General features: G+C 40.5%; 1 protein-coding gene across 2 annotated transcripts in view; it reads right to left on the bottom strand.

The window, feature by feature from the left end:
- The window catches only part of MRPL39 (mitochondrial ribosomal protein L39), a 21955-nt gene extending 15007 nt beyond the window's left edge, over window positions 1–6948 (bottom strand). For both annotated transcript variants that reach the window (XM_025379411.1, XM_025379410.1), the window contains exons 1-4: window positions 6840–6948; window positions 5900–6106; window positions 3216–3355; window positions 790–889 (exon numbers count right to left, since the gene is read on the bottom strand). In XM_025379411.1, coding sequence (XP_025235196.1) covers window positions 790–889; window positions 3216–3355; window positions 5900–6106; window positions 6840–6912 — 520 coding nt within the window. In that variant the 5' untranslated portion in view covers window positions 6913–6948. The remainder of the gene's footprint in view (window positions 1–789; window positions 890–3215; window positions 3356–5899; window positions 6107–6839) is intronic.
- Window positions 6949–24299: the final 17351 nt, after the last annotated feature.

Raw genomic sequence — 24299 nt, 5'->3', positions numbered from 1 at the left:
AAAAAAAAAAAAAAAAAAAAAAATTATACATGTGATCTTACCATACTTACTATTCCAAAATCCTAGTTTTAGCAAAATTACAACGTACACCCTTTCATCTCACCACAGTGCTCTCTCTCTCCAGAGTAACAGTCATGTCTGGTGAAATATTACCACCTAAGGACAGCTCTTTCCAGCAGTCTACACATGCAATTTGGAAATATATGCTTAACGTTGTAAAAAAATAAACGCTGAGGGCTAGGAGCGGTGGCTCACGCCTATAATCCCAGCACTTTGGGAGGCCGAGGCAGGAGGATCACAAGGTCAGGAGATCGAGACCATCCTGGCTAACACAGCGAAACCCCGTCTCTACTAAAAATACAAAAACATTAGCTGGGCATCGTGACGGGCGCCTGTAGTCCTAGCTACTCGGGAGGCTGAGGCAGGAGAATGGCGTGAACCCGGGAGGCGGAGCTTGCAGTGAGCCGAGATCGTGTCACTGCACTCCAGCCTGGGCGAGAATGAGACTCTGTCTCAAATAAATAAATAAATGCTGAGATAGTGGAATTCCATGAAATTCATATTCAAGACAAACATTTTCCAGTAATTCTATGATGTTAATTATTAACCTGCAAAGACTACTTCATGCTTCATCATAATAAGATAGATTTTGTTACTCATGATAAATGAAACATGTATAATGGTAATTTATACTAGATAAAATTAGAACTAAACTCTATACATCATCAATAATAGGCACCAAAATATTTAAGGATCACAAAAAGACATCTATTTATATGTGTACATTACCAGGAATTTCCGGAGCTCTGACCAAATTGACCATATATTCATCTTTGAATGCCCTCTCTATTACACAACCCATCATCATAGCACAGGAACGCCAATAAGCCTAGAAAAAAATACATACATATATAAAATATATAGAAACACACTGAGATTCACTAAAGTTTCGACACTATTAAATTGTAAGTGAACTTTTGACTTCGAAAATATTTCTCATATATCTCTGTTCACACAACGTAGCAACAGTTACCATCAGACGATGACATTACCTCAACCAAGCAAAAATCAAGAAAGAATGAAGCATCAACTTCAGGTTCTTAGTAATGTTTCTGTGCAAGATACCAAGCACCATAATGGTTGTCAACCCTGACAGATAGTTTTATTATCTGAAAGTATTTATTTTTAACCCAGGATAAAGTTAACTTGTTAACAAACTTGTGCTAAAGTAAAATAAAGATATTAATTATGTAACTGTTTATACCATTTATAAATATGGAGGAAAAAACTCAACTTTTATGAATGATTAGTGACTCTTATCCTACACCTAACACCCTAACATGTCGTTCAGATTACTCATATTTACAGCAGAGCAGCAGCAACTGGGCTTTCATCTTACCAGTACATTTTGATTCATGGACATGCCTGATTGAGATGGTATCAGAGCAATGACCTGATCAGTCACAAGGAGAAACCTGCAGTGTAACTGTCCATTGTGTTCCCCTCTTGCTGACACTACTCTGAGCACTTTTCAGAAGCTCTGTTTAACATTTGAGGACTACAAAAGTGGGATCACTTCTCCATTATAAATTCTATACAACCATATTACCCAGGCCTTGAAGACAAGTGGCAACATGTACTTCTTCATCTATCCTACTTAAATGTCTTTAAGTGTCTGTTGAACTCCAGCCAGAATGCCTAGGTTCAAATCTGGGCTCCACTAGTTCATAAATCAGTAACCCTGGTCAAGCTGCTGAACTTCTCTTTGTCTCAGTTTATTAATCGGGAAAATGGGGAGAACAGTATGAACACTGTAGAGTTTGTATGAAGGTTAAACGAGTTAATATCCGTAAATCACCTAGAACAGTGCCTGATACATAATACATACATACCTATTGTTGGCTATTACTGTCATTTCTATCATTTTCTTGTTCAACTATTTCAACAAATATTTATTAAACACCTACTGTATGTATATCAAGAACTAGGTCCAATAAGGGAAGTGGTCCCTATCTTCACATTCAACAGTTTATGCTACAAGACAAAATTCAAATATCATATCTAGAGACTAGCCAAGTTGTGTGAGACCTTAGAGAAAAGAGGATTAATTTTGACAAGGAGAAACTTAGAAGGTACCACAAAGCAGATGGCCTTTTAATTGAATTGTAAAAAATAAATAGGATTTTAATAGAGAGAAAAGAAAATGCTCATTTGAAGAAGGCATCAAAAAAAGCAAGGTGGATAACACAGCATAAACCATTAGTGACTGATATAGTTTAGCTCTGTGTCCCCACCCAAATCTCATCTCGAATTGTGATCCCCATAGGTCGAAGGAGAGACCTGGTGGAAGGTGACTGGATCATGGGGCGGTTTCCCCCAGGCTGTTCTCATGATAGTGAGTGAGTTCTCATGAGATCTGATGGTTTAAAGGTGTTTAGCAGTTCCCTCCCCACTCTCTCTCTTGCCTCCATGTAAGATGTTCCTGCTTCCCCTTCTACTATCATTGTTAAGTTTCCTGAAACCTCTCCAGCCATGAAAAACTGAGTCAATTAAACTTTCCTTTATAAATTACCCAGGCTCAGGGAGTTCTTTATAGCCATGTGAAAACAGACTAATACAGTGGCCAAGTACTCTAATGTGGCCAGAACAAGGAGGAAAAGCAAAGAAGCAAGGGGGAGGCCAAGCTGGAAAGGCAGGCTGGGAACAGATTATACAGGCCCTGGAAAGCCATGTGAATGTTATCAGGTAGGCAAGTTCTTTAGGTGTAAGTGACATGCTCCTTAGTCATGTCACTTAATAAAGCTGTTATAGGCCCATAAAAGAACAACTTTTAAGTACCGAAAAAAAAAGTGGGGACATGGGTAAGCAGAAAGAGTTAAAAAGTTATTGAAATCATCTAGATAAGATGGTCAAACGCTGAATTCAAGCAGTAGCAGTGGAAACGGAATCACCCACAATATAGTGATTAATGAATGTAAGTTGAAAAAAGATATTAATATAAAAGACATAGCATACCAAAAACACCCAGAAATGGATGCCACTGATATTTTTTGAACTATAAAAGTGCCTAATCTAACAGGTAAAACATTGACTAAAGAGTACAACACAACATTTGAACTTGGCCATATTTTTACGTTACACCCCATAGGAAACAGGTCTTAATAAAAAGGTGAAGATACTGGGGAAATAGAAAAAGAATGTAGAGACAGAAATACCTTATTCACTTCTCCTGGATCACGATCTTTGAAAGTAAGAAATTTAATTTCACACGACTTTGTTAAAGGCTTACACATGTCCCAAGGCTGTCCATCCACCAGAGCCAGAATGGACTTCCTGCAGTACCACTCACTTAAATCTAGAAATTTAAAACACACTGATTATCTAACAAAATCCAGAGTGAAAAGGTACATGTTTAGGTGCTACATTTAGAAATAAAACAATGGGAAGGCAGATTCTGCAGATTGTCCTTTTTAGAGAAAAAAAGTGTATTACATCTATAATCAATAATAAAAAAAAAAATACCCTACAAAAATTAGACAGGCATGGGGGCACATGCTTGTAATCCCAGTTATTTGGGAGGCTGAGACAGGAGTATGGCTTGAACCAAGGAGGCAGAGGTTGCAGTGAGCTGAGATCATGCCACTGCACTCCAGCCTGGGTGACAGAGTGAGACTCCGTCTCAAAAATAAATAAATAAATAAATAAATAAAATAATACCCGATATACTCAAGGTCTTATTGGTTATTAACAAAATTACCCAAACCATTTGCAAAATTCATTAAGGCTACATCTAGTTTGAAATTAATTTGTCAATTATTAATGAAACAATTTTCTAAGAATTACACTTGAATATTTAGAGAGCAGCATCACAGATGTATTTGGATAGATACACACACAACTCCAAAGAAAAGGGAAATATATTAACACACAGCTACAAAAATCAGTTCTAGATTGGTTTTGGGTCTTGCTCCCAAACCATCTCTTACTTCCACGACATAGATGCTTTAAGTTAAATACCGTAGCTACCATTTCTTCGTAATTAATATGAATTCCCAGATAAACCAATCAGCTCTGGTCTGTTTCATCAACCCAGAATGCAATGCCAACTGTGATTAGATGTTCTGTAATTACATAGCTACTCACAAAAGTACTCAAACTACAGGGTCTAAATTATCGACCCCTACATAAGCTCTGTAAAGACAGGGATCATGTCTACTTCTGCTCACTCATCAGTATATCCAGAGCCTAGCACCAGGCCTGGTATTCACTAGCACTAGCAGGTATTCAATAACAGTTTACTGAATGACTGCAAGCATGAATGACAAGAAAGTCTCAGAGCACGGGTCATGCTGAGGATGCTTCAGAAACTGTATCACTACATGTGATGTGTATAAAGCTCCTTAAGGGCCTGAGTTTTGTCTTATCCTCCTCTGTAATCCTAATGCCTATCATATGGCAGAGGTTCCAGAAATACTTGAAAACCAAATGAGTAAATATTTATAAGTACTAATTCAAGTGCCAGAGTGAAGGAAGATTAAGAGGGAGTGTACACTCTTTAGGCCAGTTTAAGCTGATAACTAAAGTTGTTAATTACCTAAATGGAATCATTACTGAGTTTTCCAAAAGTTTAAGCAATGCAGCTAGTCATGCCTGTATCTATTTTGGTGCTTCTTTAATTTAAATAGTACCAGTTCTACCAAAGGTACTATCAAAACATTTTGATCAAAAATAAAATATAGAGGTTCTTATTCCCTTCATTTCCACACCAAATCACACATGGGGCACAGCTGTCTCCTTTAAGATATAAATACTTTTATCCCAATCACATTCACCCCATGCACATTCCCAGTCACACATTTACATGTACATATAAATGCAAACAAAAATACAACACAGAGAGAGCTCAATGGAAGACAGATGATAGACGTAAGTTAGGCTATACAATGAAGAGGGGAGAAAGAAATTTCGGCAGCAAAAAAAGCTGATCATCTGTGGCCATGGCAACCCCTTTACACCAAAATCCTTTCTTGAGACCTGCATGGTGACTGCTCCCACCACATCACAGCCCAGCTAAAAGGAGCAAGCAAATCAGAGCTACTTGGGAGGCTGAAGCAGGAGGATAACGTGAGGCCAGAAGTTCAAGACCAGCCTGGGCACCATAGCCACCCTATCTCTCAAAAAATAAAAATAAATTAGCCAGGTGTGGTGGTGGGTGCCTGTAGTCCCAGCTACTTGGTAGGCTGAGGCTAGGAGTTTCAGTAAGCTATGAGAGTACTACTACACTCCAGCCTGGGCAACAGAGCCAGACCCCCATCTCTAAAATTAAATTAAAGGAGAAAGCACACTAGTAACAATGTATCAGGTCTGGCCACCTTAATACACTCAGGTCTGGCCACCTTCTGCCAAAAAATAATCTAGTACCCTAAACAAAGCCAGATTCAAGCAAGCCCCAGGTAGGACAATCTGTGCACTATACTGCCAATCTTGCAATACTCATAGTACCCTCCAGAGCTAAAGGGACAGTGAATAGACAATGAGGTGCCAGATAAAGAACCTCTGGGAAATCCAGGGACTTCTGCGCCCACCACATCTGGCTAATTCATTTTTATTTTTTGAGAGACAGGGTGGCTATGGTGCCTAGGCTGGTCTTGAACTTCTGCCCTCAAGCTCTCCTCCCGCTTCAGCCTCCCAAGTAGCTGGGATTTGCTCGCTTCTTTTAGCTACGGCTGTGATGTGGTGGGAGCAGTCACCATGCAGATCTCAAGAAAGGATTTTGGTATAAAGGGATTGCCACGGCCGCAGATGATGAGAAGTAATTACAACATCCTGTCTCCTGCACCAGTTCTTCCACACAGCTCAAGTAAAAGGGTCAAAACTGTAACCTGATTCTGTTACTTACGCATGGCACAACTGTAGGGAGTTGAAATGTTTTTATTCATCACGAAGACAGTACCGGGGTCAGTTTTCCCAACATGCTTAACTTCTATCTTCTCAGTTCGGGGAGTTAATGATAACTGCCTGGCTTTCTCTTTATTAAAGAGGTCATTCCGCATTTCTGTCAATTCTGTCGGCGACAGCTGAGAAGCTGGAGATGTTGCTATAAATCCTGTGAAGAAGTTACAATAAATATGAAGACTGAAAAAAATGATTAACATACTGCCAAAACTGCGCTCAGAGGTAAAATTAAACCGATTTGTAATATTAACAAACACCAGCGGAAGAAACAGAGCTGGCCCAGATATGTGTCTCTACTTTTAAATCTGGCTCGTTCACATCAGATAGCTATTTCCCACCAATTTCCTCTGTCGTGTTTCCAATCAGTGCTTTACAATAAGGGGCAAAAAGTAACCAGGAAACGGAGTCAAAACTGGACTAGAGTCATTGGGAAGGTGAAGAAAGTGGTCGGTTTGAAAGGGTCTGAAGGAAAAGAATAAAATATCAGGAAACTAAAGGTCCCATACCAAAACTATCAATATCCAGAATGAGAAACGCTGAGTTTATTTCCCAAAAGCCAAATCACGGGACCTGCCAAGGCAAGTCCGAGTACTCCCAGGGAAGACATGGACAGATGTGCACCAAACGTGCGTTGCTTCCCTGAGGCGGCCCAAGCTCCTCCCGCGGCCTGACCCTGACCCCTGCACTTGCCCCTGCCCTTCTCCAGCCCCTGGTTCCCATACGTTTGTCCTCCCAGACTGTGCAAGGCCAACCGCCGCCGAGGGACTGAGAAACCCTCCTCCTTCCTCTGCCCCGCTGGACGTCCCCGGCCCCGCCTCAGGTCCAATCCAGACAGACAACACTTTCTAGGCCTCCTCCCTGTCCCCACGGCCTCTGAAACTCACTCCAGCTGATCCCCAAACCGGATGCGACCCGCCAGAGCCGCAGCGCTCGGACACCCATGGTCAGAGCCTCCATAGCAGCGATGAGAACCGTCGCGCGCAAGTCCTTCTTCGCCCTCCTCCCCCGGAAACGGAGCGCGCACTCGGAGTTCCGCAGGACAGTTCTGTTCCGGACCAGCACTCAGACTGCGCACGGCCACCAGGGGGCGTCAGGCCTCGCTGGGGATTCAGGGGGTGAGACCCCGAGATTCGGAGCCGGGCGCGTTACCTGTGCTCGATACCTGGGTGCTGTCACCGACCGAGAAGTGCAGGGCCCCCAGAGCGGTCGGCCTGCCTGCCACCCACCACGTAGGCCCTGCAGGGAAACAGAGTCCCACAGGCGTCGTTGCCCTCCGCCTTCCGGCCTCTGAAGGTTCGATTCCGGCCACCCAGGTGAAGCGCTTGCTTCCCTAAAAGAATATATGTTTTTGGGGGGGGGGGGGGGGCGGGGAATGGGGAAGGCGTCTTCTGTTTTGTCAGCGATGACATCTTCTAGCGCGTGTCTCAACTTTCAATTGTGCCGGGTAGGTTCTTAGTTCGGCTGGAGTGGGTCTGCACCCCGGTTCTCCTCTTAGACATGGTAATAGAGGCCTCGAGACACGTCGCCTTGACTTTGGAGAAGACGTTGTAATTTGTAAGAGCTCTTTACAAATTTTCTAGTTTAGTTTATGTAGTACAGGATGTATAGGAGAAGGCATCCCGGGGCAGAATTTTTGTCTCTAGTCCACTGATGTATCCCAAGCGCGCAGAACAGAGCACAGCTCACAGTCAGCGCTCAACAGATGTTTCTTAAATGAATGAATGAATGAATGCCCTTGCAGGCAAAACTCAGCGCATTGTCTAATTCCTCTGTCCTACCAGGACGTGAGTGTTATTTGAAGTAAGCACTCCGTAGGTACAGGATGGAAATGTTTTCACTTACAGTAGGTTAATATTGTGGCTTTACTTAAGAGTGTCAAATTCAGCCTTTCCCCCACTCTGTCCTTTGCCTTGCAATTGGAATGCGCCACCACCAGGTGGAAGTGCCGTCTAAGGTACAAATATGACCCTGCGCCACGATAGACTGACTCTGTCCTTGGCCCAAATGTTACACTCACAACCACTGCGCCAGGAAAGTATAAGTATCTTCACTTTTTCAAACGGGAAATTAAGTGACGGAGCTTGGATTTACATCCAGGCTACATTTTACCAGGCTATATTTCATTTAAGATCCTAATTCAAACCACGAAATGTACATATATACATATAGGGTTGGGGAGTGGGTATATCTTTTACTTACTCAAATTTGCATACGATTCCCATGAAAGCTCTCTGTTTCGTCGGCCTTTTAGAGCCTGTACCCATTTAACCTTACCTAGAAACACTCTAGTGCCCTTAGAACATCTTAGAGCCACGTTGAAGCAAAGCCTCTGAACATAAACTTAAGCAAGTTTGATCATAAACCCATTGGAGGCAGGTAATTGGAGTTCACCAGTATGAGAAATTAACCTAGTTGAAAGGTTGTCACTAGTGATAATGGCCAAAAAATACTATGTACCAATCAGAGGGCTGGGTTTATTAATTTTCACAATCTACCCAAGCAATTGGCATAAAAATCTTCATTTTCCAGGAAAAGAAGTTCAGGTTTTAAGAGTTCGAGAGACATGCCCAAGGTAAATCTTAGGCCAAGAATTCCCCCCAAATATTTTCTTACTCTGAATCCCCTCTCTTGCCTTCTTTATCAACCAGCTCCCCAAATCTTAGTCTCACTCTGTCAATGTCTCTGCCAAATAAAAAGAATCAAGTCTGTGACAGTAAATATCTAAGATAAGCCTGGATTGTTACTGTGCCAGAAAGCCTATAACTAACTATAAAATACAGACAAACAGAAACATGTTAAAAAGGACGGGGTACCAAATTCAAAGGGGCTCCTGTTGTCCAAATTTGGGAGAGTTTGCATAACACAAAGAATAATGCTGAAATTTTATGACATGTACACTAAAAATTCATGAATCCATAATGATACTCAAGAATAGATAAGTGTGGAAAGAATGAAGGGAGTTTTCTGTACCAAAATAATGCCAGATAATAAAAGTCGTAGGAATAATAGAATAGGGAAAATCACCATTCTGCATCTACCAATGTAACCATTGGTACAGGAAGGGATCATCAATAGATGCTAAAACCAATAGAGAAAGTTTGTTGGGGATCAATATATTCACATAGTCTCTAAGTATCACCTCACGAATTACTGACAAAATACAAATGGATAAATGAAACTTTTCAAAGGAGAAATCTGGTGGATATCATCGTCAGGTGGTCAAACGTTTCGTCACCTAAAATGAGACAATCTGACTTTATTTGTGCTTCTTGGTTGTGATATAAACAATATAATCTATGTAGTATTCCTCACATAAATATTTAACCTGAATCTAAAGAATTATGAGGAAATCAGGTATATCCAAAAAGTGATATAGTCTACAAAACAGCTGACCTAAACTCTTCAAAAATGTAATGTATGAAAGATGAACCCAAAAAAGTCAAGAAACTGTTGTAAATTAAAGGAGACTAAATAGATCTACATTTATTATCAGTGCATGGTCCTCGCTTGGATTTTGGATCAGGAAAAAAGTTTACGAAGAATGTTACTGTGACAGAAAAACTTGAACATAAACTATATACTAAATAATATATCAATGTTATATTTCTTGGATATGATCATAGTGTCACGGTCATATAGGAAATAATCCTCATTCTTACGATATATATATTAAAATATCTAGGAACCAAATATCACTGTGCCTATAACTAACTCTCAAATGTTTCAGCAAAAATAGGGAGCTCCATACTGAGGGAGGGAACAAGACAAATTTAGCAAATGTGGCAAAATGTTAACAATTAGAGAATCTAAGTGAGGGTGTTAGTTGAACTACTTCTTCAACTTTATTCTGAAAAGTTTCAACGTTAAAACTTTGGAGAATAACTTCAGTGGTTTTCAACCATGAAAGTTTATTTTGCTTATGTTGTCTGTCAGTGACAGCAGCCACCAGCCAATCGTGGCTCTGCAGCTTTATTCCAGAATTCAGGCTGTAGAAGCAGCCCCTACTTGGTCTTGTGCTTCCTGTGGCAGAGGGAAAAGAGTGCAGTAACCACCTTGTGCACTGGCTCTTAAGAGCTTCTGTTCAGACTCACCTATGTCTCAGCCACACAGTCCCCTGGCCCCAGCAAGTCCCATGGTCAAGACCAATGTCAATCAGGTAGGATGCCTCCTGCAGGGAGCCAGTAGATGAAGTTATGTACTTCACATTCAAGGAGGAATGCAAATCACTGGAATCAAGATTGAATAATAAAGCCAGGTTTCATGGCTCACTCTTATAATCCCAGCACTGTAGAGCAACCGAAGTGAGCAGATCCCTTGAGCTCAGGAGATGGAGACCAGTCTGGATAACATGGCAAAACCCCGTCTCTACAAAAAAGTACAAAAAAATCAGCTGGGTGTGGTGGTACTTGGGAGGCTGAGGTGGGAGAATCACCTGAGCCCAGGAAGTCGAGGCTGTAGTGAGCTGTGATTGCATCACTCCATTCCAGCCTGGATGACAGAGTGAGACCCTGTTCCAAAAAAAAAAATCCAGTGACACAGTAATTTTCCCAAGATCACAAAGATGATCTGGGGCTCAGTCTCAGATCTGGCTGTCTCCAAACCCTATAATTTCTTTCTTCTCAAATTCATATGCTTTTTAAATCCAAATATTTGGTTTCACATATTCAAATCATTATACATTTACTTGTTGGGAAATTTTGTCTTTTAATTTAAAGCTTCCTAATGAAAAGTTTCACTCTCAGTTCTTTTTTTGATTCACAAGTTCTTACCAAAACCCCACACAGGATACCATTGTCGAGAGTTCTCAATGCCTCTATCAGCTACCCCATTCAATACATATCCTTATGTTCCTCCTACTGACCCAACATGCAAGATACCAAACATGTGGTTCTGTGCCTCGCAGAGCTGTCCTTTTAATCAGTTTGTGTTAGTCCAGGTACTCTGAAGAACAGATACCAAGACAAAGTTAAGTATGCAAGGAATTTGTTAGGAGAGATGCTTGTAAGGGAAAAGGGGAAGGTGGCCAGGTAAGGCTGACCCCATGTGAAGAAGAGAAGGAAGGAAAATTGAGTGAACACATTCTTGACCACCAGTGGGGTCTAGTGAAGTTTCAGCAAGATCATCAGGTGAATCCCCAAAGCCAAAGTGGGCATGCCTCAGTGTCCCCACTGCGCTCAGTCTGGCTGGGAGCAGCCGCTGGGAAGCAGGAAGCATGTTTGCCTCAAAGCAAACATGTTGATATTTCAGAGCTCAGCAGCTGGGGCCCTGGGTCAGTTACACTGCCTGTAATTGAAGATTTAGGAAGCATATAAACTAAGCTGTATTTTGGGAATCAAATAATTGCAGAAGCATTTGACACGCATTTTACATGTCTACATAATAAAAACACATTTGTATCAATTATCTTATATCAGGGCTGAATACCCTCTACTTCCACCTGAGGACAAATTGCTGTGAAATAACAAGAGATGAATAGACAGGTGCAACCCACGGCTTTTTTTTTTTTTTTTTTTTCTCTTGATGTGTGATGTCTTGAGGCTAAATGGTACCTTTATTTCAACATCATTCCTTATCAACTCCTTTGTGAGCTGAGGGGGGCAATGGGGTGTGTGTGTGTGTGTGTGTGTGCACGCTCACACATGCGTGCACATGGGGGTAGGGGGTGATGGTGAGAGGGTTCTGGAAAAATGAAAGGCAGATGAATACAAAGATATATACATAGTCCACTCCTTCAGCTATCATTTCTCCTCAAACCATCTCTTTTTATCAGATATTTCCTAATAGTAAGGGGAGAACCAAGGATACACATCACAGATAGACTTTCTTGTACAAAATATTTTTGTTTCTTTCACGGAAAACTACAATGTATATACATATATGTGTATACATGAATTGTGTTAAGAAAATAATTTTTATGTTTCCAATCCTCCTTAATAAATACTAAATAATGTTTATTTAAAATGATGATATGGTAAGTGTTGAAAATTATAAATATCACAACTTGAAGAGATAGTACAGATCATAATTCCACTCCCCTCTTTTGATAGATAGAGAAGATGAATCACAGAAAGGCTAGTATTTGGCTCAAGGCCATACAAAATACTAGTATAGCATCTGGGGTCATTGGAAACGCCAGAGAATGCAGAAAATGCCAGGACTCCTGAAACTGGCAAGTGGTCCTTAAAATGCTCTGAATTGGCCTGGCGCGGAGGCTCACGCCTGTAATCCCAGCACTTTGGAAGGCCGAGACGGGCGGATCATGAGGTCAGTAGATCAAGACCATCCTGGCTAACACGGTGAAACCCTGTCTCTACTAAAAATACAAAAAAAAAAAAATTAAATTAATAAAAAATAAAATTAGCCGGGCGTGGTGGCAGGCACCTCTAGTCGCAGCTACTCGGGAGGCTGAGGCAGGAGAATGGCGGGAACCCGGGAGGCAGAGCTTGCAGTGAGCCGAGATCGCACCACTGCACTCCAGCCTGGGCGACAGAGCGAGACTCTGTCTCAAAACAGAAAAAGAAAAAGGAAAAAAAAAACGCTCTGAATCATCCCACCCTGCAGCAGTCGCACCAAATCCTTCATTTCATAGCTTTGTGAAAACTGCAAGAATTCGGCTCCCATTCTTAGAAAGTCAAAGATGTACTAATCCCTCAAACACATGTTAATATGGATTTTCTTTGATGAAAAGGAACAAATACATTCTTCAAAAGTAAACTTCTCCCTAGTCCCTCATCCTATTTCAGAGCAAGAAAGCCTATTAGACTAACAGCAAGCTCATTTAGAGTCTTTTAGGGGTGGGGGCTGCTCATGGTTCCTTGGGAGTAGAGTTAGAGTTGATTAAGGTAACGCTCTTTTGGTCAAACAAGATACTTTCCTTCAAAACCCCTTCCCGTTAATTATACGTAATTTTTTTTCTACTCCTTCATTGTTTGAAATTCCCAACTTGGCCTGCCTTATTCCGCGTCCCTTAGCATTGACACTTACCTGCCTTCCCTCCCCTCCCCACCATCCAATCTTGACCTATCCTGGGAAGAAGACACAAGATGGGTCCTGATCACCCAAAAGCCACCTACACCCACTGACTAACTCCTGAAATGTGGTATAGTGAGGGAGAAAAGCCTAGGTTTGATCCCGGTTCTCCCCTTTGTAGCCGTATGACCTAAATCAAGTTGAATTATAATTTACTTAACCATACTCTCTCTCTCTCTCTCTCCTCTCTCTGATGTACACTTATGATATTTATAATATTTTGCTGCAGTGAGCATCTGTCTAGCCCTTAGGAATATAGAAGCAAAAATTCCTCAACAAAATGCCAGTGCACTGGTGTAAGTATTTCTTCAGGAGAGGTTCCTAGCAATGGAACTGCTTGATCAAGATTCCATGCATATGACATTTTGATAGAGACTGCCGAAATGTCCATCATAGCCATTACCACACAAGACACAGCGGAAAGATGTTTCTTTTAGATAACAGTTGTGAATATTTTCCTGGTGGTAAAAGGCGACACCTTCATGCATCTTTGCATTTGTGACTGAAGTCCAGAGTCACACCCTCTAATCTTGCACCTTTTCTGTTTCATATTCAAGACCTTGTCAAACCTATCCTGGTACTTATCTACTGGGGTCATCACAGAAAATGCAAACCCAGAGCCCATAATTTCAACTTCTTGTCAATCTCTCATCCAAAGGGCTGGATTTTATCTCTAAATCCTGTTATTACCTTTTCCACCAGACAATTGCATATCTTTAATTAGAATGAGTTGATCTAGCTGGACCTTTCTTAGTACTTTCCTCTTGATTCCCTGTCTCCTAATTGTTTTTACATTTTTTATTGTTGTTCTACATTACACAAAAATATAGTCTCCCTATCAAAATTCAAACATTAAGAATATTTAGGGAGTAAAGCATAAAAGTCTTCCTTCTTAATCTTTTTGTACTATCTATATGTCTATAGCTATATCTCAAACATTCTTTTGTAATCCATTATTTAACATCTAACTGCTCCATAATGATGGCATTTGGGTTGCTCAAATAAATCCCCAAATAGAAGTGGTAAGGCAATGAAATATAAGGACAAGAAGAATAAGGAAAAAATAACTCCCTGAACAATTCTCTCTGTGACAACTGTGGGAGTATTTTGATAACTGTTGGCAACAGGACACTGCATGTGATGTGGGGAAGGAAACCTTGGCATTCAAACAAGCAAATGGTTTGGCGACAGTTTATTAAATTTCTGCCATGCTTGCAAATGCCAGTAGCAATTTCTCAGACTGCAGAATTGCTATATGTGACAGGTTTGAGACTGTTTCACAATCGTCATCAAATAATTCATCCTTCAAAATTAAAAATTATATGAACTCTTTGAATAATTGTCACTTCTAAAACAAATGTTCTACTGGAGTTTATGGATTTCACTCATGCATTTTGAACGCTTCTCTGCCATACAATGAGGATAAGCAAAGCATCCAGGTAACATTATATGTAATTTAGTCTTACCAGGAGATTTCTATCAGACTATTAAATCTTCTTCAGACAAAAATAGTCCCTGTTTCTTCTTACATTTATAGCTGTAAATGCCTACCTTTTAAAAGACTTTAACATTACACTTTAAGGAGATAGAATAAGAAGAGAAAACTAAATCCAAAGTTGTGGAAGAAAGGAAATTATATAGATTCAAGCAAAAACCAATGAAATAGAGACTAGATAAACAATACAGAAAATCCAAACAAAAAGTCGATTTTTTTAGAAGTTAAACAAAATTGACAACCCTTTAGCTACTGACAAAGAAAAGAGAAAATATAAATTATAAAAAATCAGGAATGAAACAGACCATATTATGACCAATCTTACAGAAATAAAAAGGATTATAAGGAAAACTATGAACAACTATATGCCAACAAATTAGACAGCTTAGATGAAATGGGCAAATTCCTAGAAAGATACAATTACCAAAAATGTAGTGAAAGAAATAAAAAATCTGAATAGGCTTACACGAAATAAAGAGCTCAAATTAGTCATTTCAAAATGTTCCATCAGTAAAAGACCAGGTCCAGATGGCTTTACTGATGAGATCTGCAAAACATTCAAAGGAGAATTAATACCAGTTCTTTACAAACTCTTTCAAAAGGTGGAAAAAGGGGGAGCACTTTCTAACTCACTTTATGATGCCAGAATTAGAATTACCCTGACAACAAAACCAAAGAAATCACGAGAGAACAGAACAAAGTAAAACTATAGACCAATAGCCCTTAGGAATATAGAAGCAAAAATTCCTCAACAAAATACCAGCAAACTTAACCCAGCAACATATAAAAATGTTTTCACATATCAGTATAATCAATGTGTAACATACTATATAATAGAATAAAGAACAGAAACTACATGATCATCTAAATAAATACAGAAAAGGTATTTTACAACATCCAATACTCTTTCATGATTAAAAAAATGCTCAATAAATTATGAATAGAAGGGAAATTGCTCAACCTAATAAACATTCAACAAACTAGGAAGAGGCATGAAAAGCAGTAAGATGACCCACATCATTAACCTCAGGGAAATGTACATAAAAGTAAAATGAGATACTACTTTATACCCACTAGAGTGGCTATAATTAAAGAGGCTGATATTCACAAGTATTAGTGAGGAGGTAGATATATTGGAGCCCTCACACCCTGCCTGTGGGAATGCAAAGTAGTACGGCTGATTTAGAAAACAGGCTGGCATTTCCTCAAAATGTTGAACATGGAGTTATCATGTAACCTAGCAATTCAATTTATACATAAATACCAAGAGAGTCTAGGTAGAGTGGCTCATACCTTTAGTTCCAACACTTTGGGAGGCTGAGGCAGGAGGATCACTTGAGCCCAGAAGTTTGAGACCAGCCTGGGCAACATGGTGAGATGCTGTCTCTTAAAAAAGAAAAAAAGAAACCAAGAGAAATGAAAATGTATGTCCATACTAAAAATGGTGCATGAATATTCATAGCAGTATTAGTCACAGTAGCCAAAAAGTGGAAACCAATCAACTGTCCATCAACTGATGGATGGGAAACAAAATGTGGTATGTCCATACAATGGAATATTACACACATACAAAAAAGAATGAAGTACTGATATATGCTACATGGATGAATCTAGAAAATATTATGTTAAATGAAAGAAGTCCACCACAAAAAAACATGTGTTGTATGATTTCATTTCCATTAAATGTATAGAATAGGGAAAGCTATAGAGACAGAAAGTAGATATGTAATTGATTAGGACTGGAGAAGTAGGCTGGGAAATGGGGAGTGACTGCTAATGTGTATTAGGTTTCTTCTAGGAGGGACTAAAATGTTCTAAAACTAGATGCAGTGATGGTTGCAGATTCCTGTAAATATATTAAACAATATTGAATTTATACTTTAAATGGGTGAATTGTATGGTATGTGAATTATATCTCAATAAAGCTGTTAAGAAAATTTCTGACCTGTCTGGCTGGCCTTCTGAGTGGATGCCTAATTCCTAGTCCATTAATCATGACGCTTGCCTCTTCCCATCAATCTTGACATACCTGGGGAGAAGACACAGCTGAGTTCTGACCACCTAAAACTAACTGAATGCAACCATCAGGAACTGCCTCTGAGTGTCTAATATAACATAGGCTCCAGAGCCAAGCTGCCTACATGCAAATCCCCGCTCTCCACTTCTTGGCCTTGTAACTTTGGGCAAGTTTATTTCCACTTCATGCTTCCAAATAATCATATGAAAAATTGCATTAATAGTATTACCTGCCTCATAGTATTTGGGGATGACTAAAGCACTTAATGCATAGAAGGCATTTAGCAATGTCAGGTCATTCAATAAAACAGGTTATTGCTACTGAAACTAGCCTCTTCATACCCTGGAGGCTGATTCTAGCCCAGGTTTTTGGATGACTTTTTACTCTACTTCACATGGGAATGACGGAAGTCACCTTCACTAGACTCCTTAATGCAGCAACAGGCACTAGACTACTTTGCTATGCTATGAATTGGCAGCACAGCCATTTGGGCATGGGAAGCAGATTAGCACATAGCCATAGTTAAATGGAATTTTGTGTGTTTTTTAATTTTACAATTATCTGAATCAAGTGTGTATCAACTAAAGGGACTCTTATTACCTCATTCTTAGAAAAACAACTGTATCATGGTTTACCAGAGAAACAAACCAAAAGATCATATGGATTTCGATGATATAGATGTAATAAATCTATAATAGATTTATTATAAGGAAATGGCTCATGCAATTATGGAGTCTGAGAAGTCCTACAATCTGCAGTTGACAAGCTGGAGACCCAGCAAAGGAGATGGCATAGTTCCAGTCTACATCTGAAGACTGACAACCAGGGGACTGACGGTAAGTTCCAGTCTGAAGGCAGAAAACCAATGTCTGTGCTCAAGCAGTCAGGCAGACAGAGTGACTTGTCCTTTCCTCTAATTTTGTTCTAGTCATGACCTCAATGGATGAGATGGTGCTCACCCACACTGGGGAAAGCAATCTGTTTTACTCAGTCAACTGATTCAAATATTCATCTCTTCCAGAAACAGCCTCACAGACCCACCCAGAAATAGTGTTTAATCAGATATCTGGGCACCCATGACCCAGTCAAACTGACACATAAAATTAACTATCACAGGTCTACCCCTTGTCAACTTGGCATCCATACACTTCTCCTTAACTCATACTTAATCTTCAAATAAAAACATTAACAAGGTTGTAGTTCCACCTAACATGATTCAACCGTTCTGTGTACAACTGAAAATACACTAACTCCTTCCACAGAAGAGATGACATCCTTGAGTGGTGCTTATTCTTCTTCATATCCCAAAACTTAAATATTAAGATGTAGAAGTAACAATACTTAAGTACTAGAAAGTCAAGTCATTATTCTTATATTACATGATAAGGGAATGAGAGAAAAGCAAACAATGATATTTGATATGTACATGTACACATATACACATATGGATATGTATGTGTATATATACAACAAAATATTTATAATAAAATAAGGAGGAAATACTCATGATAATCATGGTCCTCATTTCTGTAACAGTCACATAGCCATAGTTGGCATTTATAACTACCTTCCTCCACTACCTCATCTATAGTCTCTTGCCTTTGGCAATCACCCCAGGTGGTACTTTACCTTGTAGAGTGACTCAAATCTTCATTCCTAAAGGATCTAGGCTGTAGTTTGTCCTGCACAGGTTGGGTTATTATAGTTTTCTTTTTTTAATAATTTTTATTTTTTTGTAGGGATGGGGTCTAGCTATGTTGCCCAGGCTGGTCTTGAACTCCTGGCCTCCAGTGATCCTCCCACCTTGGCCTCCTAAAATGCTGGGATTACAGACATGAGTCACTGCTCCTGGCCTGTTGTTGCAGTTTTCCATTGGCTGTAATCACAAGGTACGGTAATACTAAGAGACACTCTGAGGGAACTCCTTTATTCCAGAGACGCTCTTTATTACCTTCATTGTGGAGTAGTAGTCCAATTTCCCCTCAATAGTCAGCACCAGTCACCCCACCCAGCATGGTAGTTCCCTTCTTTGCCTGTTGATTCAGAGTATGAGGAGCCCAAGGTGGCCAAGTGGCAATCTTAACTTCCAATTCAATGGAATTGTTGTGTCTCCCGGTGGAAGCATTCCTCCCTCCGGAACTAAGACCTTCAGGCCAGTGGGCCACGTGGTTGCAGGAACAGGAAGCAAACATTTTGCTAGTGGGTCACTAAGGATAATAGTGAGACGTGCCAATTCTATTTCCACCCCTTGATTCTTGAACTTATGAATCTTAACTATGGGCGAAGCAGCACAATATATTGGACACCAATTCAGAGGATATACAGCCTTCTAGGAAGCCTTGCCCAAGCCCTGCAAGGTATTATTACCTATTGTCACTGATGCTGTAACTGAGTCTTCAAAAGGCACTGTTCTATTTAGCCAGCTACTTCAGGATAGTAGGGAATGTGGTAAGACCAGCAAGGTCCGTATACCTGGGCCCATGGCCGCATGTCTCTTGCTATGAATTGAGGTCCTTAATCAGAAGCAATGCTGTATGGAATACCATGATGGTACATAAGGCATTCTGTAAATCTGTGGATAGTAGTTTTGGCAGAAGTGTTGCAAGCATTGAAGGCCAGTCTGTGTCTAGAGTAAGTATCTATTCTGGTATGAAAAAATGGTCCTCCTTCCATGATAGAAGCAGTGCAATGTAATCAATCTGCACCAGGTAGCTGGCTGATCACCCCAGGGAATGGTAGACTCAGTGTTGATCTTTGCTGCAGGCAGATTAAGCAGTCAGTGGTGGTCATAGCCAGGTTGGCCTTGGTGACTGGAAATCTATGTTTCTGAGCCCCTGCATAACCTCCATTCCTGCCACCATGGCCACTTCATTCATGAGCCTATTGGGTGATAACATGGGTGACAGGGAAAAGAGACCAACCTGATATCCACAGAATAGGTCATTCTATCCCCTTGGTTATTAAAATCCTCTTCTTCTGAAGTCACCCTCTGGTGAGCGTTCACATGAGACACACATATCTTCACAATTTTTGCCCATTCAGAGAGGTCTCTCCGTATGCCTCTTTTTCAAATTACTTGGTCACCAATTTTCTAATCACTTCCGAGTCCCTAACCATCCAGCCAAACCATTGGCCACAGACCATGAATCAGTACATAACCCCATGTCTGGCCATTTCTCTTTCCAAGCAAAGTGAACAACCAGTGCACTGCTCAAAGCTATGCCTACTGGGATTACTGGGATGATTTCTCTTCACCACTATCCTTCAGGGATGGCCCAGAGAGGGGCTGTGGTGCTGCTTTTTTTTTTTTTTTTTTTTTTTTGAGTCAGTGTCTTGCTTTGTCACACAGGCTGGAGTATAGTGGAGCAATCCTACCTCACTGCATCCTCAACCTTCTGAGTTCAAGCAATCCTCCCACCTAAGCCTCCTAAGTAGCTGGGACTACAAGTGTGTTCCATCATGCCTGGCTAATTTTTTATTTTTGTAGAGATGGGGTCTTGCTATGTTGCCCAGGCTGGTCTCCAACTTCTGGGCTCAAGCGATCCTCTCATCTTGGCCTCCCAAAGTGCTGGGTCCCTCCCATTTTTAGGTGGTGCTTGCATATCATGCAGAATCCTTTGTAAACCAGGCCTGAGTTTTCTCTTCCCTTGTCACCTGATTGTGGGGAAGTTTCAATGAGACCACAGGTGCAGGCTGGGAGAGAGAAGGCAATATAGCAGGAGTGGGGACCATGCACATTTGGGTCACTTCTTCACGTAACTTACTTGTACCTTCAAGTCCTGCACAGGTCTGATCATGTGTATACCACTTTCATTTAACAACTGAGTGCTGCTCTGCACACCCAATGTTATTGCTTTGTGGGTCCAATAACACTCCGCTTATAATGGGCCACTCAGGTCACAGGGTAACAATGGTCCATGGTTAAGTATTCAGTCTCTACTAAGGTCCAGTAGCAGGCCAAAAGCTGTTTCTCAAAAGGAAATTAGTTATCTGCAAAGGATGACAGAGCTTTGCATTAAAATCCTAAGGGCCTTCACTTTGATTCACCTTTAAAGGTCTGAAAAGGCTCCAATGAGCATCTCTATCTACCTCTGACACTTCAAGTACCATTGGATCTGGGGGTCATAGGGTCTATGTGGCAGAGAAGCTTGCATGGAGCCTGGACCTGCTACAGAGCCTTTTCTCTTTCTAGGCCCTACTCAAAACCAGCAGCTTTTTGGGGTGGTGGGGATGGGTCCTGAGGAGAATCAGCATTGTCTTACCTGGCAACAGCCTTGGTGGGGACAGGGGGGCATTCTAGTTTTCTCTAGAAATGTAGATTTAATGCCCTCGGAAGGGAATATAAAGAAATGCATTTATAAAGAAATGCAGTGAACATTATAAACGTTAAAAAAAAAAAAAAAGGCAGGGAGTGTGTTTGCAATTCCAGTTTTCAACTTTTCACTTACTTACAATCTGATTGCCATTTGTGCAATTTGGGTGAGTTTCCCTGTTGGTAGAAATCATCTCTGATAACCATGGTGGATTTTATTCTCATTCCTTTCCTCTGCAATCTAAAATATTTTGACACCAGAAGGCCCTGAAGGTACAAGTAAGTTGCATGAAAATCAACATAGTGTGCTCTTACATGAATAAAAAATTTCCATCATTCTGTCAATGAGAATTTGAGAATCTAGGTGGTGATATATAACACATGCCCCAAATGTTGATCACTGATTATATAATTTACAAACAGGCTGGCTGGCTAATTTGTACTTGCTCTAGTTTCATGACACTCTATAATAGTTCAGAGCAGTGATTTGCAAGCTTTCTTCATTATATCCCCTACCCAAGTAACATTTTTAGACCTTTTCCTAATCTCCCCCATGACATTTTAATGCAATTGATCAATGATATATGTGTTTATGTACTGTATGTGTATCTGTGTTTTATAGATTAAAAGAGTAAGCTTTTTCTTCAACCCTCAACAGAATAATTTTCTTTCCCTTGTGAAAATATTGCCCCCGCTTGAGAATGCAGAGCCCAAAATAGGTATTCAGATTTTATGCAGTAAGAAAATGTAGGATGAACAATCTTCCTCAAATGCGGTTCTTCTTTGCAGCTTGTTATTTTCAGTAGCAGAAAAGGAGGTAGCTATTTTATTACATTTGAATATTGCCTTGCTGTTCCATGTGGTCCATGAATCACCATCACCTGGGAGATTGCTAGAAATGCAGGATCCCAGCCTCACCTCGTCCTGCTGAATCCGGATCTGCATTTTGAAAAGACTCTTTGTTGATTCCGATGCACCCTGGAGCCTGAGAAGCCCTGGTTGAGAGTTCAGTCCCCTACTCAGTTGGGAAACACTAAGTGTCACTAAGTGTGAATAGAAAAAAATAGGCATAGGCCCTAAAACCAAAGTTTATGTCCCCCCATCCCTTTCTCTCAAGTCCTCACTAATACCCCAAGTTTCTTTCTTAAAAGTCATCAGTATTACTTTTCCAACTTAGACCTGAGCGTATTTTGTTCGCGTGTGTGAGAAAGGTTAATTTTATTTACTTCTCCTAAGCAAGCCAATGAAAGTCCCCATGGAGTTTCACCCTGCTAGCTCCTCTGCTTCTTTCCTTGTGCTCTTCTATTCTAAACAGCAGGGGCCTTAGACTCAGTTGGACAGAGCAAGATAAAAACAAGAAAGAACACAAATTTCTGTTTTTCTCTCCAATAAACTTGACCTCTCAGTCAAGACCTCTTTAAAGTTAAACTTATTTTAATAGTGATCATTTCTCTTGGATTAAGTGAAGAAGTGAACCCAGGAACACAATCAAGAGATTTTCTCTATTTTACTATTTTGAAGAGCCAGCAAGTTAGTGCAGGGGAAAAGGGTATATAATTAACTCAATATACTTGGGCCCCTTATTTATGAAGATGAGGTTAACTTATTAATTCTTTTATGTATGTGAAATTTTGAAATATGTGTAAAATAGGTGTGAAACATTTCAACCATACAGAAAACCAGAAAAAAATAGTGTAACGAATTCTAGATACCCACATCTAGTACTATGGTCTGAATGTTTGTGTTCCCCCAAAATTCAGATGTTGAAACCTAATCTCCAATGTGCTGGTACCAGGAGATGGGACCTCAGGGAGGTGATTAGGTCATAAGGGTAGGGCCCTCATGAATGGGATTAGAGCTCATGTAAAAGAGCCAGAGGGAACTCTCTCCCCTTCCATGGTGGAAGGACTCAGTGAGAGGCATTATCTATGAATCAGAAAATGGGCCCTCACCAGACACGGCATCTGCTGGCAATACCTTCATCTTGGACTTCCTAACCTCTAGAACTGTGAGAAATGCATTCCCATTGTTTATAAGCCACCCAGTTTGTGGTATTTCCTTATAGCAACCTGAACAGACTACAGCACATGGGTTAGCAATTTGCCACATTTTGCTGCTGCTTTATTTTTCTGAAGTATTTTAATACAAATTATGGATGGTATGACATTTCACCTCTAATTCTACAGTGTGTATGTTTTTTTTTAAAAGTAACTTTTTTATCATAAAAGATGAATTTTAATTAACTAAAACTGTTGAGTTTAAAACTGCAGGGATTTCCAGTAGTGAAAAGCTTCCATTATTCTTCCTATTGCTTTTTCTCCTACTAGCAAAGGTCAAGAAAAGAGCTTGAACCTGCTAGAATTGTTCCAAGTACCAGCTGAGGCTTTATTCTTTGGTGTTTCCAGAAAAGCCTTGACAGCAGAAAGCTAAATTCTCTTTCATCTTAAACCATTGATAAACTGTGGTCAAATTGGGCCAAAAGCCAAATCCTTCCTCACTGAAAAAATGCTGTGGAAAGATTTCACTAAATAACAGTAGCTCTTTCTTAACTAAGAATCTCAGTTAATATTTTGGTGCTTTTAAATGCAGAAAGAGGGAAGGGAGGATAGAAAAAGTGATAAAAGGAGAATCAGAAGAGAAAGGAGAAAATAAATAGATGATCTTATGAACCCCAATTTATATCCCCCAATCAAGACATCTCTTTCTTCTATCTCTCTATATCCCTTTCTATTCTAACATTATCTACCCACTAAAATAAAATTAGGTATACTTTAGGCCCGATGTAGTGGCTCACTCCTGTAATCCCAACACTTTGGGAGGCCGAGGCGGGTGGATCACTTGAGGTCAGGAGTTTGAGACCAGCCTGGGGAACATGGTGAAACTCCATCTCTACTAAAAATACAAACAAAAATTAGCCAGACATCGTGGTGCGCTCCTGTAATCCCAGCTACTCAGTAGGCTGAGGCACAAGAATCGCTTGAACCTGGGAGGTGGAGGCTGCAGTGAGCCAAGATCAGGCTACTGCACTCCAGCCTAGGCCACAGAGCAAGACTCTGTCTCAAAATAATAATTATTATTATTATACTTTAAACAGAGACAGAGAGAAAATGTGTTTCAGTTCAGTGGCTGGGGGCAGTAGAGAAAAAATATCTGTAGTAGTTGAGTCCAGGTCACTTATCATTTTGACGTCTTTCCAGCACTAATATATGGTTTTGCTATTAGAAGGTTTGCTTAATCTGGCTGGGCGCGGTGACTCACACCGGTAATCCCAGCATTTTGGGAGGCCAAGGCGGGCGGATCGCTTAAGGCGAGGAATTCGAGACTAGTCTGGCCAACATAGTGAAACCCCGTCTTTACTAAAAATACAAACATCAGCCGGGTGTGGTGGCACATGCCTGTAATCCCAGCTACTCAGGAGGCTGAGGCAGAAGAATCACTTGAATCCAGGAGGTGGAGCTTGCAGTGAGCCGAGATCGCGCCACTGCAGCCTG

Source organism: Theropithecus gelada, chromosome 3, assembly GCF_003255815.1.
Source record: "Theropithecus gelada isolate Dixy chromosome 3, Tgel_1.0, whole genome shotgun sequence".
In the NCBI taxonomy this organism is placed as follows: Eukaryota; Metazoa; Chordata; class Mammalia; order Primates; family Cercopithecidae; genus Theropithecus; species Theropithecus gelada.
Note: the sequence above shows the minus strand (reverse complement) of the source record. Positions and strands in the feature narration are given on the sequence as shown.